The sequence below is a fragment of the Chinchilla lanigera genome, unplaced genomic scaffold, assembly GCF_000276665.1.
Source record: "Chinchilla lanigera isolate Chin_1 unplaced genomic scaffold, ChiLan1.0 scaffold00054, whole genome shotgun sequence".
NCBI classification, from domain to species: Eukaryota; Metazoa; Chordata; class Mammalia; order Rodentia; family Chinchillidae; genus Chinchilla; species Chinchilla lanigera.
This window is the reverse complement of record NW_004955455.1, coordinates 16,180,798-16,196,892: the sequence shown is the minus strand read 5'-3', so window position 1 is coordinate 16,196,892 and position 16,095 is coordinate 16,180,798. Positions and strand designations below refer to the sequence as shown.

The following is a 16,095-nucleotide window of genomic DNA, read 5'->3' as shown; positions in this document are numbered from 1 at the left end:
GCCACTGTTTCCCCAATACAACCTCTCTCTTGCTCCCTATAAACACCCCCTTCCCCTGGAGGAAGCCCTGTCACCAGGCACAATGACAGCCGAGTTAGGGGGTTCACGCTGCCTCCAGAATGCGGTGTTGGAAATCACCTCTCATTAGTCGGGCATCGAGATTCCCTTAACCACAAGCACGAGAACACAGGTGTGCTAAATCTCCCACTGGAAAATTCATCCTTGGTGGTCAGGAGCTGAGAATTAATTCAAAATCAGGAAGGAAGGGATAAAAGAGGATAGGCTCCCATGGAAGGATTTTAACCTTCAAGGGGTCCCAGTTCCAGGAAGACTTTGAAATTGCTGGAAATGTTTTTCTATTTCTGCATTATGACTTTTTCAGAGGGTCTTTTGCATTAACTAGATCCAGATTGGCCCACCCTAGAGGAACAAGCAGAGGGGGCGATACTGGGCCCCTCAAAGGTGGATGGGCATGGCGGCAGCGGTGCAGGCTCCTCCGATACCTGGGGCCCAGGAAGAAGCATCGGGTGAGTGTTGGTCTAGCTAAGATGTCCTGGGCTCCCAATTCTCATGTCCACTTTCTGAGTGGGCAGTTCCAACTCTAGGCAAGCCCAAGTGAAGATCAGGGGACCCCAGCTCCAGGGCCACTCTACCTGATGCCACAGCAGCCCACTAAAACAACAAGGTGTTACAGGTGGCAGCATGTTAATGCTCCCTAAGCAGAAATGGGGCATCTCTAACCCCAAAATCTAAAATGCCCTAAGATCCAATATGGGCAAATATGCCAAAATGTTTCAAATCCCAATTCAAAATGCTTCTGGTCCTGAGCATTTCAGCTATGGGAAGCTCAAGCAGTATGGTCGCTCACAGCCATTTCAGACGAGGAAAAGCAGGAATCTCCAAGGGGATGCCCTTCGCTGTGGCTGGTTCAAATTCTGTGGTTGGCTTGTGCTACAAGGATCAGAGAGGCAGATGGATGTACCAGAAAGGGGATCTTCTCCACCCTTTAGAAACCCAGCTCACAACCAGGCCCTGCCTCTTAACCACCTGCACAGCGCGGGGCCAGTCAGCCTGGCATCCGGCTTCCACAGGACACGCACCACATCTCAAGACCTAACAGCGACAGAGCATCCGTCCAGGCCGGGTGCTGGGCTACATGCTTCTGTATGAGCTGGGCAGTTTTCAAACACAGCGGCCCAGTCTTTGACATTTCTCCTAGGGGAGGAGGATCTTTGTCCTGTTCTCCTCCTAGAATCTGGACCATCCGAGTGAGACATGCTCAATTAATAGAATGCAATGCAAGTGATGCTTGGTGACTCCCAAGGCAGGGACGGCAAAGGACATCAAGATTCTGCCCGATGAGAGTATGGATACCCAGAGATCCCACGCTAGAAAGGCCACGTGTGGATGCCCGGGTGGACTGCCAGGCCAGGCGCCAACAGGAACCAGATCAATGTGGGTCACATGAGTAGACCCTGTCAACACCCCAGGAGGTGAGTGCTACTTCCCAAATCCCTGACATACAGCTCACAGCAAGCTACCAATCTTCCAGGTACTTCCCGCTTCACTGGCACACAGAGACTCCCCAGCAATGCTTGGTCTTCTTTGCAGCCCAGGCAGTTTGTATGGCACATCAGGGGCCTGGCAGATTGCAACCACAGGGCCCGGGGGCACTTGGATGGCCACGGAGTGCTTTATGGAAGAACTGAGGTCACCTGCACCTCCTTGCCCTTTGTGGACTGCAGATGCACTGGGGAAAGCCTAGGGCCACACCACAACCTGCGTCGGCCGGCCTGCTCTAGCATCGCACACAGAGAGTAGATGGGCGAGGCTGGGAGCCTGCACCTCTCAGCCAGTTTGCACAGGTTTGGGAGTCACTTTTCACACAGCAGCGTCGTTCACGCACACTGTACTCTCCAGCCCATCACACTTTGGGAAGGAGGTGGTTCCTTTAAGAGGCGGGGCCTGGCTGGAGGAAGTGAGGTCACTTGAAGGGGGTACTGAGTCCTCACTCCTTCCTGTCTCTCTTGGCTTCCTGGCTACCATGAGCTGAGCTGCTTCCTGCTTGTGCCCTTCTGCCCTGCTCCTCTCCATAGGCCCAGCACGGCGGGGCCGAGTGACTATGGACTGAAGCCTCTGGCACCGAGAGCCAAAGGCAGCCTCCGTCTTTCCAAGCTGATTCTGGGTTATTGTGTTCCAGTGATGGAATGCTTACCCCAGGGCACAAACGTCACCTCGCTCGGTCTTTGCAGGGGCCCTGAGGTGGGTTCTATCATGAGCCCCCATTTTACAGACAGGGGAACAGACACTCAGAGGAGCAGGGGAGCCTCGGGGCCCTCAGGATGGTGGCCTGGACCCCAGACCCAAGACCCACTCTCCATCCAGGGGCCCTCACCCTGTGTGCTTTGATTCGTGTCTTCACCCCCAGTGCCCAGCATACAGCGAGCCCTTGGTAAAGGTGTTGGTTGAGCAGACAAACCGACGGATCAAAACCTAAGTCTCTGGGCCTCAGTTTCCCCTTCTGTGATGGGGAGAGTTGGACTAGATGTTGTCCCGTGTCCCCATATGGCTAGCATTCCATGCCACACAGCAGCTCCTACTGCACCCCATCACAGTGCCGCCCGGCTGGCTTCCTGAGATGTTCAGAATCGGACCCCAACCCCAGGGCCCCAGACGTGCAGAGCCCTGACACTGCTTTGCCGCCAACCCAGAGAACTCCTCTTCCCAGCAGATTCTACTTGATCACCCCAGCCCCACGCCCTCCACAGCTAGGAAGAGTCTTTAGCCTCTGTGATTGATGTAAAGCTCAAAGACAAGAATGGCCTATGGGGGGCTGGGGATTTAGCTCAGAGGCAAAGCGCCTGCCTGGCAAGCGCAAGGTTGTGAGTTTGATTCCCGGTACCAGAAAAAAAAAAAAGGCCTATGAAAACAAGGGACCCTGGGAGGCTCAGAGGTTCCACTAGTATGTGTATCTGCTAGATTCTTGTTTGCACATCAGCTTGATAATATCACCAAAACTTGCGGCCAGGCCTGCGGCTCGGTGGTTACTATTTTCCCCTTAATCAGCTTTAAGTTAATCTACCTTTCTTCCCTCCCAACCTCCCTTCTTCCCTTCCTTTCTTTCTTCTTTCCATCTTTCCTTAGAATTTAGTCTCATTTTAACTGCCGGGTATGGTGGTGCACGCCTGTAATCCCAGCACTCAGGAGGCTGAGGCAGGAGGATGGTTGCAAGTTCGAGGCCAGCCTGAGCTACATAGTGAGCTCAAGGCCAGCCTGAACTGCATAGTGAGACCCTGTCTGAAAAAAAAAAAAAAAGAACTTAGTCTCATTCTAAGCAACACCATCTAGGAAATCACAGCAGCAACATGCCCATGCATTTGTGTGTCGTCTACAATTGTGCCCTTTGTCACCAGTCCAGGGGACTACGAGTTAGAACATGCTGACTCTCAGGAGGTGGTTTTAAGTCCCAGAGGAGCCTTTTAAAGCAGACTCGGTGCACATGTTCATGGGCAGCTGCAGACAGGATGTTCAGCGGGCTTTATTCTCTCCTTTGTGCTTTTCTGTGGCTCTCCTGTTTTTTATAGACGGTGGAGATGCTTCTGTAACTGGAAACCGTCAATGAGTGTTGGGAAATAACTAAGAGATCATCGGCCTTTTCCAAACAGAGTCAAGTCGGGCAAAGAGAGTGAGCCCAGTGCCCAGACATTTGCCAAGCGGATCCGAGAGTTCTTCATGTGAACTTTAACAACTGCCCTTACCCCTTCAAGACCCCACCTCGCTCCCCTATCCAGTGCCGGTGGTTGGAAGGTTCACCTCTCCTGCTTGTCTCCTCCAGCCAGCTGTCACCGGGTGTGTGGGGGACAGGAAACAGGATTGCAAGATTAGCAGGGAGCCTGCCGTTCCTGCCTGACTGCTATCACGGCTGAGTCCGCAGAGCCACAATCCCCACTTGTCACTACCTGCTGCAACCTGGGGGGTGGGGACAAGGGCCTAAAATAAATTCTGGGCAAGGGCAAAACTGACAGTGACAGGGAGTTTTCCTCCAGATCGGGTCAATTTTACTGACTGTGAGCTGGGTGTGGTGGGGCACGCCTGTAATCTCAGCATTCAGGAGGCTGAGGCAGGAGCATTGCCACAAGTTCAAAGCCAGCCCGGGCTACCTAGTGAGTTTAAGGCCAGCCTAGACTACATAGTGAGACCATCTCAAAAAATATATAGAATATGGACTATGATTCAAGCCCTCCAGAGGCATTTTCTTACTCTACTCTTAAAGAAAGTGGAGGCTGCATGTATTCATGCCCACTTTACAGAGGGGCACACTGAGGGCCCATAAGGTTAAGTGGTATGTCCAAAGTCACATAGTGATAAGTGCAACTTCAGGGTTGGCCCTGGGCTCATCTGACCTCAAAGCCACTTCCCTCCTTGCCTTCCCCAGGGACATCATGGAAGGACTGGGAGTAGAGGCATCTGCCTAGGTGTCTGAGTAGGTATGCTCACCTGTGCATCCCCTGCCTAGGACTCCCTTCCTGTCTGACAGCTGCCTCATGGGTTTCTGAGGGCAGGGACCTAGGCATGCCCAGGAAAGCCAGGAGAGGTCCTGGAAGGAGACACCTGCTCACCGTACTGCCCGTGGCCAGGGGGCCTTCTGGGAGGGAGGAGGAAACACAGAGACCAGCAATGGTTAGGACACAGCCGGGGGAGGAGCTGCAGAGAGCTTGAGGCAGATGGAACTTGCATGCTGGGGCTAAAAGCCAAGGAAAGCATCCAGGTGTGGAGCCTGTGCTTCAGCAGAGTGAGACAGACAGTGGGACAGAATGCGGGACAAAGCTAGGACCTAGCCGGCTCGGAAGGGAAGAGCGAGGTCAGCCAAGAGGAGGAGCCTGGACCCTCTCCTGAAGGGCCCTGAACGGCCCCAGAAGAGCTCTCAGCTATGAAGTGGCCCCTCCGGTGTGTGTTTCCCAAGGGTCTGGCTGGCGGCAGCCTGGAGATTGTCGCAAGAAGAGGGCAGCAGGCAGGCTAAATCGGTCCGGAGGCTGCGGCTGGGGAGGAGGGTGGGGGCTGGGCTGTGCAGGCTGGCAGCAGAAAGCAGGGCAAGGCTGAGCTGTGTGCAGAAGGTGGGATCGGGGCATGCGCAAGGCCCTGGGTTGCACCCCAAACCCCCAGAAGAGGTGGACTCAGTAAGACATGGAGATGGGTTAGCTGGGGGTGGACAGGTGGCCCCGTAAATCTACTATCCCTCTGCCCTTGACCTTGCCGGAAGGAGAGAAGAAGGGAGCGATGACAGTGCCCTTGGTGGCAGGCTGCTAGTAGGAGGCAGCCCCTCCCTGCCCAGCCTGGTCCCCTCTGCGTACCACTGGACTGGGACATCGTTTGGCAAAGAGTAAGCAGCCTTCGCGGCAAATAACTGCCAGAGGAGATGGAATTCTAAACACTCCGAGAACAAAAGCTGAGAAGTCTGGGGACCTTCTCAGCTAAAATGCAATTTTTTTTTTAAGACAGGGTCTTGCTATGCAGTTAAGGCTGGTCTTGAACTCACTATGTAGCCCAGGTTGGCCTTGAACTCCCAGGGATCATCCTGCCTCAGCTTCCCGAGTGCTGAACTCACAGGTGTGCACCACCATGGCCGGCTCTATATGATTTTTGTTGTCACTGTTTCCACTGATCCTGGGACTAAATCTAATGTCAGTTTCAAAACGTCGATGCTTAGAACAGACAAAGAAAGTCTTAAATAATATTTTTAGAAAATGGGCTATTTTTGCTACAAGAAATCACCTTATGAATCCACCATCATGAAAGGGAAACCAACTACAAACCCAGGAAGGCACAAGTGTGTGCCATACACGGTCACACCTGAAGGCAAGGTCCGATTTATTTTTCAAAAGCATGCAGAGTTAGATCTGGTAAGCCTGCCGTCTAAAAATAATCTCCCCAGCACATAGTTCTAAACCCAACGTTCAGACCACAGGGCCGCAGCGTTTCTCTCTCTCTCTTTGGTCTCTGCCTTCTCTCTGAATGGTTGTGTCTGTCTGGCTGCCTGACGCTCCCTTTTCGTGTCTTCCAAAAAGCATAAGGAAAAACATCCTAAATGACTTCATTTTATTTTGAAACACTAACCCCACCAAAAGTGGGAAGAGGGGAGGAAAAAATCCCTTGGCCCAAGGCATCCAAGCTATGGAGATGTTATTTCCAATTCTGCTGCCATATGGAGAGTTACTTTGGAAGCCCATCAAGAGGTAAGGAGAACATTTGACAAAATTGGCCGTACTTGCTCAAGCCTTTCAAATCAGACCCAATTCCCACTCTGTTCATTTGCTCCAGCCCTTTCTATCTGTCATATCTGCGACTGTGACCACAGGATATGTAAAAATACCAAGCAATTTTCAGCACCAGCTTCCAATCCCTCGGTGCCCTGGATACCATATGGTGTCAAGTTGGTCTGTATTTCACCCCCAGGAAATCAAGTCATTAACTTCTCTCTCATTTACCAAGAGTTGTTGCCAGAAAGAAAAGCCTTCATCGGCAGTGACTTATGGGAGGGAAAAGAGAAAGGAGGCCCATAGTGGGAGAGGCAGCGGAGGGAACGGAGGAAAGTGTAGCTTCGGCTCCCTGGGTAGATACAGCAAGCAGATCTGCCCTGTACGCTGTCTCTGCTGGAAGGGTCCCCTCCAGGTGGTGGCTTGAAGGGGTCAGCCACACAGGAAGCAGGGTGCGGATGGGTCCCAGGCTCCCCTGTCTCTGTGTCTGGCCTTCTTTGCGTAGGAAGGCTGGTGGCAGGGGTGCTGGGGGGGGACATGGGGAACACATGTGGAAAAGAAGGCGAGCAGATCACCTTCCTACCTTTGCATTCTTGACATTCTGTGCAGCTCCATGTCGTCGCTGCCCCGGAAGCCTTTGGCGAAGGGGTTATTCTCGATCTTCAGCTGCGTGATCTGAGGGAAGGAGGGAGAGGGAGCACGTGTTGACACTTGATTGCTACAAGACAACCTCCAGGCGGGAGCTAATAATAAGTGTCATAGAAATGTGGCCTTGGGCAAGCGAGAGAAGATTAATAAGAGTCACAAACCCGGACCTAGTACTCCATTCAAGCGGAGGCTTTGAAGAGTATCCTAGATGCAACTGCATTTAAAAGGGGAAAATAATCTGGATTCATTTTGCTCATTAATTTGAGTCATATTCTGCACTATTCCAGCTGGATTTGCCTGTGTGTGTGTGTGTGTGTGTGTGTGTGTGTGTGTGTGTGTGTTTTAATCTTGGTGTTTGTGTTTCAAACACAGTCTAGGCTTTAACAACTGCCCTGCTTCCCCCTTGGAAAATTGTGTCTCCTGGCACGGTTGCTGACTCTCTGGCAGGGTGGTAATATCCCATTTGGAGAAAGAACATCTTGATTCCTGCTTTCCAAAACCCCGCCATGCTTCACCTTAGAGTTTCAGGGAGAGAGTTTGTAGCCCAGGTGCAAAATGGTGCCCAATAAAATAAACACCAGAAAAGAAAAGAAAAGAAAAGAAAAGAAAAGAAAAGAAAAGAAAAGAAACACAAACACATACAATGATCACACGTATGATAACTATCTCACGGCTCCAAAGCACCGTCCTTCTCTCGGTAGGAAAGAGGAAGCGCTTTCTGAGAAATCAGCACTGCAACAGACAGAGCTCAGCAACAGAATGGGATCTTTTTGCCTGTTTTGGTTCCGGGCCCAGCACTTTAATTTAAACCATCAACACATGTGATATTAGTGTGAGTGCACAGTAGCGGGTCTAGGTGACAGAGCGCATCCATATGGCGTTCGCTGGAAGTGTTTCCCAAAAGTCGAGTGTGAATTCAGTTTTCACGAGTAGAACCACGTTACAGACACCATGGCATTGTAACTCCAACCTCCTCATTCAGGGTTCCCTCTCCTCATGGCTGTCATGGCTATAGAGCACAGTGTGCTGATTGGCTTCATTTTTTTAATTTAAATCAAACTGCCTTTATTGCAATTTATTTTACCCAGAAATATTATAGCACCTCTCCATATGACAAACTCAAATCACTTGCCATTCATTGAAAAGAAAATGGGCATATCTAATTCTCTCTACTGGTTATATCTACTCTCTCTTTCACTGAGAGCCCTAACCCCACAGCCGGCCTTCTCCTGGCTTTGAGAAGAGACTGGTAACTCTGGACATGGTGGTGCATTCCTGTAATCCCAGCACTCCGGAGGCTGAGGCAGGAGGGTCGTTGTGAGTTTGAGACCAGTCTGGGCTACAAAGTGAACTCAAGGCCAGCCTGAACTGTATAGAGAGACCCTGTCTCAAAAAAAAAAAAAAAAGAAAAAAAGAAAAGAAATGAAAAAAGAGAGAGAAGAGATTGGTTGCTTTTGGAGAAATATTTAACAGAATCTAACACTGAACTAAAACTAACACACTCTCTCTCATAGGAGACTATAAAGATAATTAAAAATAGAACTAAGCCAGGCATGCTGATGCACGCCAGTGATCCCAACACTCAGGAGGTTGAGGCAGGAGGATTGCTGCAAGTTCAAGGACCGCCTGGGCTACTTAGTGAGTTCAAGGCCAGACTGAACTGCATGATGAGACCCTGTCTCCAAAAATTTATCAGAACAGTTTTTTCCCCCGGATTCCATCATATTTGAGTATCAATAAAAGCCATCTCATCTACCCCAGTAGTATATGGACTTTAAAACCTCTGCAGTAAGGATCATTAACGAATGTACTCTGTAGTTTGTTCCACATGCGGAATCTGCTATAGTCCGTGTCCTACAAGAGATGTGCTATAAGGTTTGCTTCCAACTCCACAACTGTATGATGAACATAAAATCACTATATGTGTCTGGGGGCACAGTTCTACGGTAGAGCATTGCCTAGGTCTGCATAGCCCTGGAGCTAAGCCTCAGCACTGCCGAGAATAAACTACATAAATGCACACATGAGAGCATTTTCATAATAAACATATATGTACAATTCACATTTTAAATTCGTTTTATGGTTCCAACCAAATGACATTCTAGAAAAGGCAAGACTATGGCGAAAGTGAAGAAGGCCAGGGGTTGGAGGGAGGAGGGAGAGGCGTAGGGATGAACAGATGGCACACAGAGGACTTCCAGGGCAGGGGAAGGACCTCCTTTCTACTGCAGTGAGCAGTAGATGTGCATCAGTCTGCCAAGCCCATAGAGCAGGCAACATGGAGACTGCACCGCAGTGTAAACAATGGACCTTAGGGGGTGGGTGACAACATCTACCACAGATGCGCCTCTGGGGGGTGGGGGTGATGCTGGTAGTGTCAGAGTCTGCACAAAGCGGGGTGGGGGGAGTTGTATGGGAATTCTCTGGACTTCCTAGTTAACTTGGTTGTGAACCTAAAACTGCTCTTAGAAAGTCTATGTAGATGTGCATGCATGCGTGTGTGGGTGTGTGGATGTGTGTTCACACGCTCTCCCTCCCTCTTTTCCTCCCTCATTGTTTTGAACCGGGCTCATTCCTGCAGCTTTCTGATCTTGTCCTGACTCTTTGGCATGGGTAGCGAGATCCGCAAAACCCCCTTAGAAAACCATCTTCAAGATGCGTGCCTCTGAATCCAGTTATATTTGAAGAATCTCAGGACCCATGACCTGGCAGGCTTTCTTTCCCACTCAGATTTTGCCACAGTAGAACACAACCCAAGGAATGACAGAACATTTTCATGAGCTCACAAGGGTTCAGTGAAAACCAGATCGTTTCTACAGGGGTAAAGGTAACCCTAAACCTTACTCCCTCCTGGTCCCTGCCAGTGCTGTAGACAATGAGGACGAGAATTCAAGGTGGAGGGGCTGGTGATTTAGTTCAGTGGCACAGCACCTGCCTGGCAAGCGTGAGGTCGTGAGTTCGATTCCCGGTACCGGAAAAAACAACAACAACAAAAAAAAAAGGGCAAAAAAAAGAATTCAAGGTGGAATTCGTGACCTCTCATGTCACTACTCCACCAAGAACTGAGGGCCAAAAACTGCCCTGAGGGGAAAAAAAAGGTGCGAGTTGTAATTTTATCAGCGAAAGCCTTGGGCCCAAACTATTCCCTTACACTTCCAACAGGTTCACTACTACCTTCCCCACCCCCACCCTGATGTGCTGAGGATAGAACCTAGCTCTCCACCCCCAGACTATACTCCCAGCCCACAGCCACCTAATTCGTGTGCTAATCACCATAGCTTGCAAAATTCTGTCTGTGTAGCAAAAGCACAATTTGCTGAACACACACTCAGGTGTGACAATTTTATACCTTTCTTTTCGAGATTGAGCATAGATGCCTACAGGACCAAAAAATTATCCTTGAGCAATGTTTACCTGCAAGCTTATCTGCGGGTGAAATACTGTCTCCTTTTATACGTGACCACTGACACTGTAACCCTGCCTACAAAATTCCCTTCCTAATAAGCTACTCACGGGTACCCAGACCGACACACCTGCATGGCCCAGGTCTACCAGAGGCCTCCACAGAAATGATTTCTATTCACGGAACAAACGTACTCTCTCCAAAATGAGCATGAAAATGGATATCCGGGGGGAGGGACGGGCAGGAGAAAACAAATATAAATACCAGCTCCAACTGGTGAGACAGAGGTTGTAAAAATTAATGAGAATAATTGTTGTGAATTCTTGCTTTTGGAAAAAAAAAAAAAAAACTTCTCGAGAGCCAAACATCTTAATTATGTCTCTCTATTAGGGGTTCATTTCCTGGTCCTGACCAGAAAGTTCATACCTCATAAATATGGGCTCCATACACAATGATTTAAGCAGGAGGAAAATGCCTTTTGATGGGAAAGTAAGTTAATATCGGGGGATAGACATGCTCGCATACATGGGCATTGTTGCAAGGGCGGGAAATGAAATGCCCACGTGACTTGTTTAACACCTAAATATTTCTAGGGTTTGCTCTGAGAGCTGCTGACAAGTCCAGCGAGGACTTTACAAAAACGTGTTTCACAGAGCGAATGTCGCTGGGGAAGATTCCAGTTTTTAAATATCTTTTTCAAGCTGTCAACCATCTGGGGAAATAACTCCCAAATCCATCTTGGGAGTGCAGCTGGGCTGAGGAAATACGTCTCGTCATTAGGAGCCCTGTGGTCCCCGGGTGTGCAGACCCTGCCACATACTTCCCTCCACCTGGGACCTGCGTCCACGTGGAGAAAGAGCACCCTGAAGGCACTGAGCCCTTTGACCCAAAAATCTGGAGGCCAGTGTTGGCCACAGTTGCCCTGACACCTGAATCACATGGATCACTTTTCTTTCCCTGCTCCTCTCTCCAAAGCAAAATGCTAAATGAATAGTCCTTAATGTTGATGGCATGCTCAGGGAATGGACCAAAGAAACCACAAGCACTAACATTTGTAATTATTTTTCAACCACAGTAATAAAAACTTACTGAACATCTTAGTGTTTGAGATTCGAAAATAGCCAGGGAGCAAGCCTGGTAGGCCAAGAGTTTTCCAGAGTGTGCGCTTTGAATGGAGCTGTCTTGCTAATAATAAACTCATCAGTCAGGCAGTCAGCCAACGGCTTCAGCTCCTTACTCACAGAGATAATCTCCGTTAATCCTCACAATTCTAGGAGGTGGGTGCTTTGATTACCCCCATTTTATGGACAGGGAAACTGAGTTAAGCGCTCCCTCCAAAGCCAAGCAGATCTGAATCCCAGCAGCCTCCCCCTGAGACTCCACCCCTTAGCCCACACTGAATAAGAATTCAGCTGGCTTCAACCCATGAAGTCAGAAATCTCAACACCTAGCCCAGGTGGGACAATAAAGCCATGGGGCCGAGTCTACAAATCACACACAGCCCCAGCCGCTTCGTTGAATCACACATCGTATATCCACGCAGGAAAGGCCTGCGGAAGCCCTGCGACTGCCTGCAGAAGTGCCCTGCTTCGGACTCGCCCCTCACACGGAGAGCAGGTGCCTTTGGGACAAGTACAAAGCAGAGGAAACGTTTCCACGGGTCAGGGCGACAGAAAGCCCTCCTAGGAGACCCCTCTTCTGCATGGCAAGGAGTCTGTCAGGCTGGCCAAAGAGACCTTTCTATGCAGCTCCATATACTGGACTCACTGGTCCAACCAGTGAGGCAAAAAAGCAACTCTTGGTGTAGTCATCAAATACCCACATATCCAAAAGCACAGCTGGAAACACATACTGTTGGACAGACGAGCGCAAAGACACACAACACCCAGTGTTGTGCTTACAATTCACACAGACCCGCCAGCTGGTTAGGCATACTTTCATGTACATGGATCCCTAAATATGTACATCAGGGAAGGCATTTCTAGAAATCTGTGGGGTACCAAGTACACAAAAAAATAAAGAGAAACCCTAAACGGTATGCTATAAATACTCACTGTTCGTGTAGGACAATTATGCCTTCATCCACCTGTAAACAAGGTACAAGAAGGGCGGAGGCCAAAAGGTCCTAGAGCTGAGGAATTTCCCCCCAAAGGACTTGAGCACCCATATTTTTTTGCATGTCCTATGTCTACCTCTTCCCGTCCTTTCACTTTGAACATGGACTTCCTTGGGGGCATAAAAAAAGACTGGATGTATTTCGGGACACTATGTCAGGTCTGGGAGGTTCTAAGAACCTTATGTGGGGGCTTGAGCTTCCTCCTCCTTGCTATTTTTTCCAGTGACCACTGCCACAAAGTTAAACATGAGTTTGCAGCCACCATTGAGCAAAGAGGTGTCTGCGAGCCAGACTCAAAGGGACCCAAAATAGTTTTACAACTTTTAGGCTGGGTGTTGGACTTTGGTGTTTCGCTCTTGCTGCTTCAGCAAGGGCAGGGAACTCTGGAAAAATGTTCCTTCCCGGTTAAAAAGTAATTGTGTTTGGGAGGAGTAAGGAAAGAAGGTCTCCCAAGATCTGGAAGGGAGTGTCCACCACAGCTCAGCCTGGTCCCCGACAACCTGAGCGGGGAGATTACCTGAAGTGTGCTACCACAGCCCTGGCCTCGGCAGGGGCATCGTCTGCCACCCAGCCCACACCAGAATGACCTGCAGAGGATGACTGGTACCTTTCGGGTGCTAACCCTGCCTCTGACCCTTCCCTGGCCTCTTGGCCAGGCTCTGTACCTGGCAGCTTCCCCCACCGTGACTTGACTGGAGGGGACAGGAGATGGGGGAGGGGTGCCCACATCCCACATCCAGAGCTGGGTAAGCTGCCCCACCTGCTCTTACTGACCCTGTCGACCTTTACTTTGCTCTTCTCCTTTGCCATCTGCCCTATCCTTGCTTGCAATGTCTCTAAAAGGCAGAGTGGAGGAAAGGACACAGATCCCAACAGAAAATGCAGCTTCAGGAAAGGGTAGCACTAGCAACCTACCTCAGCATGGGGCCACATAATCAAATGGCATCTATGCAGTGGGGAAAAAAGTGTGGTTGCTTTGTGTGTATGTGCGTGTGTGTGTGTGTGTGTGTGTGTGTGTGTGTGTGTGTGTATGTGTATGCGTGTGTTTCAGGAATTGGGATTAAACCCAGGGCCTTCCACTGAGCTATATCCCCCTCCCCTTTCTTTTGAGACAGGGTCAGATTAAGCTGCCCAGGCTGGTCCTAAATTTGTGATCCTCCTGTCTCAGCCTCCCAAAATGTTGGGGTTATAGGTGTGCCCCACCACACCTGGCTGCAAGTTGATTTCTAACTGGTATGCATGTGCATGCACGTGTGTGTTGAGACAGTCCTGTCAATTCAATGGATAGGGGACAGCCACTGTACTCTGTGGCCGGCGGCTCGGTCCCTGCACAGCCCCCAGGTGTAGAAGTCAGTGATGTTGATGTGAGTTAAGAATAAAACTCCCCTTGAAGCACAGAGTTCCAGTCAGGACCCTGCATATTCACATAAACCAGCAGGTGGCCCCAGGTGCAGCCCGCTAGACTCTGAGGCTTACCTTGTGATTTTGGTAGGAAGTCACCGCGATAAACGCCGTCTCCGGAAAAACGTGGGTGCAGAACGCCGTATTTTTTGAACCAAATCCATTATTTTCGTCTGCTTTCACGATGTGTAATCTGGGCTGGTATTTGTGCATGGAATTTAGAATAATCTAAAAATAATAAAGAAAATGAGATTGTAAGAAGGTCAAAACTCCCTTTGTTTCTGAATAAATCCCTGCTCCCTCTCTCCTTGAACCCCAGGAATTAGCCTCGTTATACACGCTCGCTCGAAAAAATAGTCATTTTTTCCCTCCTGTTTTGAAAAGGCGCCAGTGATTTCATTAAAAAGAAACATTTAAGAAATGACAATTTCCAACCAAAAAAAAAAAAAGGCCAGGGTAATATTCCAGGAATCTACCCAAGGCACACAAGGCAGTAAATCAGAATTCTTAATAAAGTTTGCTTAATAAATTAACTCTCTGCATAAGGTACTTCCTGCCCCCCAAGGAGAGCCAAGCGAGGACGGAGAAAGAAAGCCAGCAACTTCTGAATGACTGGTGAAAGAAACAAACAGACAGACAAATAACCTCCTGCACACGAGCACGCAAAACCCCACTAAAAGGTGCAAGGGGAAGCGTGAAGTTTTTGTCAAACTGGAATAAAATTCACCAGCGTAACTGCCGCACAGCTTTACTCTGAGAGCTGGTGGGTGAACAGACCTCAAATCTCAAAGTCTTTGTTTGGAGAACACGCAAAGAGGAGTTCATGAAAAGGAGTCTGTGTGGGAGGAAGGGGGACACGATCTGGCATCAAAGGATAGTGAGACGTGAGAAGGAAGCACCCCAGAACGCCGCCCCATCAAAGCAGGAGCCATGCCCCCCGCTCGGTTCACTTTCTCCGACTTTATCAATGCTGCAGGATCCACAAGCAGAATTATCTCCAGGCTTGGAACTGCTCTATCTGCTTCTGGGGGGACTGTTCTCCTTTCTTTCCATCGCCCTGAGCTAGGGGTTGTCCTGGGGACCCGTGAGGTCCAACTGCCGTCTCGGTCGCTGCCCTGTTGTTATTACAACCACTGTTATTCTTAGGAGGAGAAGGGAGAGGACTTCCCACTGCACATTCTTGCTGGAGTCAGGACTACTCGCTGGCGAAGAGCTTCGCTTCTAATAAAACTGGGTTTGTTGTCCTCCTGACGCCTGCATTTCGATGCTCCCGGAAGGCTGTTAATGCTAATATTTACCCAAACTGCTCTGATACTTATCCACTGAATGGGCAAGCTGCTGTGTTTAAGGGCCTAAAAAATCTGCCCTGGTTTTTCCCCAGGATGGCAAGTTGGAGCGGCGGCCCGGCTTGTCTCAGTGTCTTTGATTATTTGCATTGATGACCCTGGGGCAGGATTCCGGGACCAACCCTGAAGACCCCGGGAGTGGGGGTGGGCGAGCAAGCCCTCAGCCCTGCGGCTCCGGACCTGGCCTCAGGCTCTAATCTCCGGCTGCCGGGGCGGGCCGCCTCCCGGGCCGATAGCGACGCCGGCCGACCGGGGTGGCGTGGCGACAGAGAGACGCAGAGGGGCCCCGCCGGCCGCCACAGCCCCCAGCCAGTGCAGCCATCCTCCCGGCTTAGCCAAATTGCTTTGATGGCTGGGGACAGGGCAGAGACATCAGCGTGAGAGTGATCTAATGGCTCCTAATTTTATTAGGGGTCTGGATTAAAAGCCCGGAGGCTGGGGTCGAGCACTTCTCCCTCTTCCCCTAAGCTATTCAGAAGGACCTGAAACTCACAAGGGTGCCTCAAACTTGGCGGCAGGGCTGTGCCCCTTGCCTAGGTGTCCACCCCAACGTCACAGATTCAGGAAACCAGAGGGAAGGGTAGGAGCTGAAATGGTGCTGGGTCTAGTCCACTTCTCAGGCGGGGTTCCAGGGAGGTCCCTGCCCCAGTGGTCCCAGCCCTGAGCAGGACCCCAGCAGGGAGACCTTTATGCAATGGTCCCGTTCCTTCCAGGAAACCAGGAACCTGGAGGAGAACCCTGGCCAGCCAACACCCTAGGGAGCTGACAGTCACCTCCGCTCATTGTCCCCAGGAGGCCATCTGCACCCTTCGGAGCCCTCTAGGCGGCACAGAAGGGCTAGGGGACTTTCTCCTCGAAGGCCATCCACCCAACCGTCTCACCACCCACTGTACCCGGTGCTGCAGGCTGCAACCCCTCCCACCTAGC

General features: G+C 50.3%; 1 protein-coding gene across 6 annotated transcripts in view; it reads right to left on the bottom strand.

Annotated features, from left to right (window-relative positions):
- The window catches only part of Tbx5 (T-box 5), an 84,765-nt gene that overhangs the window by 21,002 nt on the left and 47,668 nt on the right, over nucleotides 1-16,095 (bottom strand). For all 6 annotated transcript variants that reach the window (XM_005396561.1, XM_005396563.1, XM_005396558.2 and 3 more), the window contains 2 exons: nucleotides 13,898-14,050; nucleotides 6,838-6,929 (listed from right to left, as the gene is read on the bottom strand). In XM_005396561.1, the coding sequence (XP_005396618.1) occupies nucleotides 6,838-6,929; nucleotides 13,898-14,050 (245 nt within the window). The remainder of the gene's footprint in view (nucleotides 1-6,837; nucleotides 6,930-13,897; nucleotides 14,051-16,095) is intronic.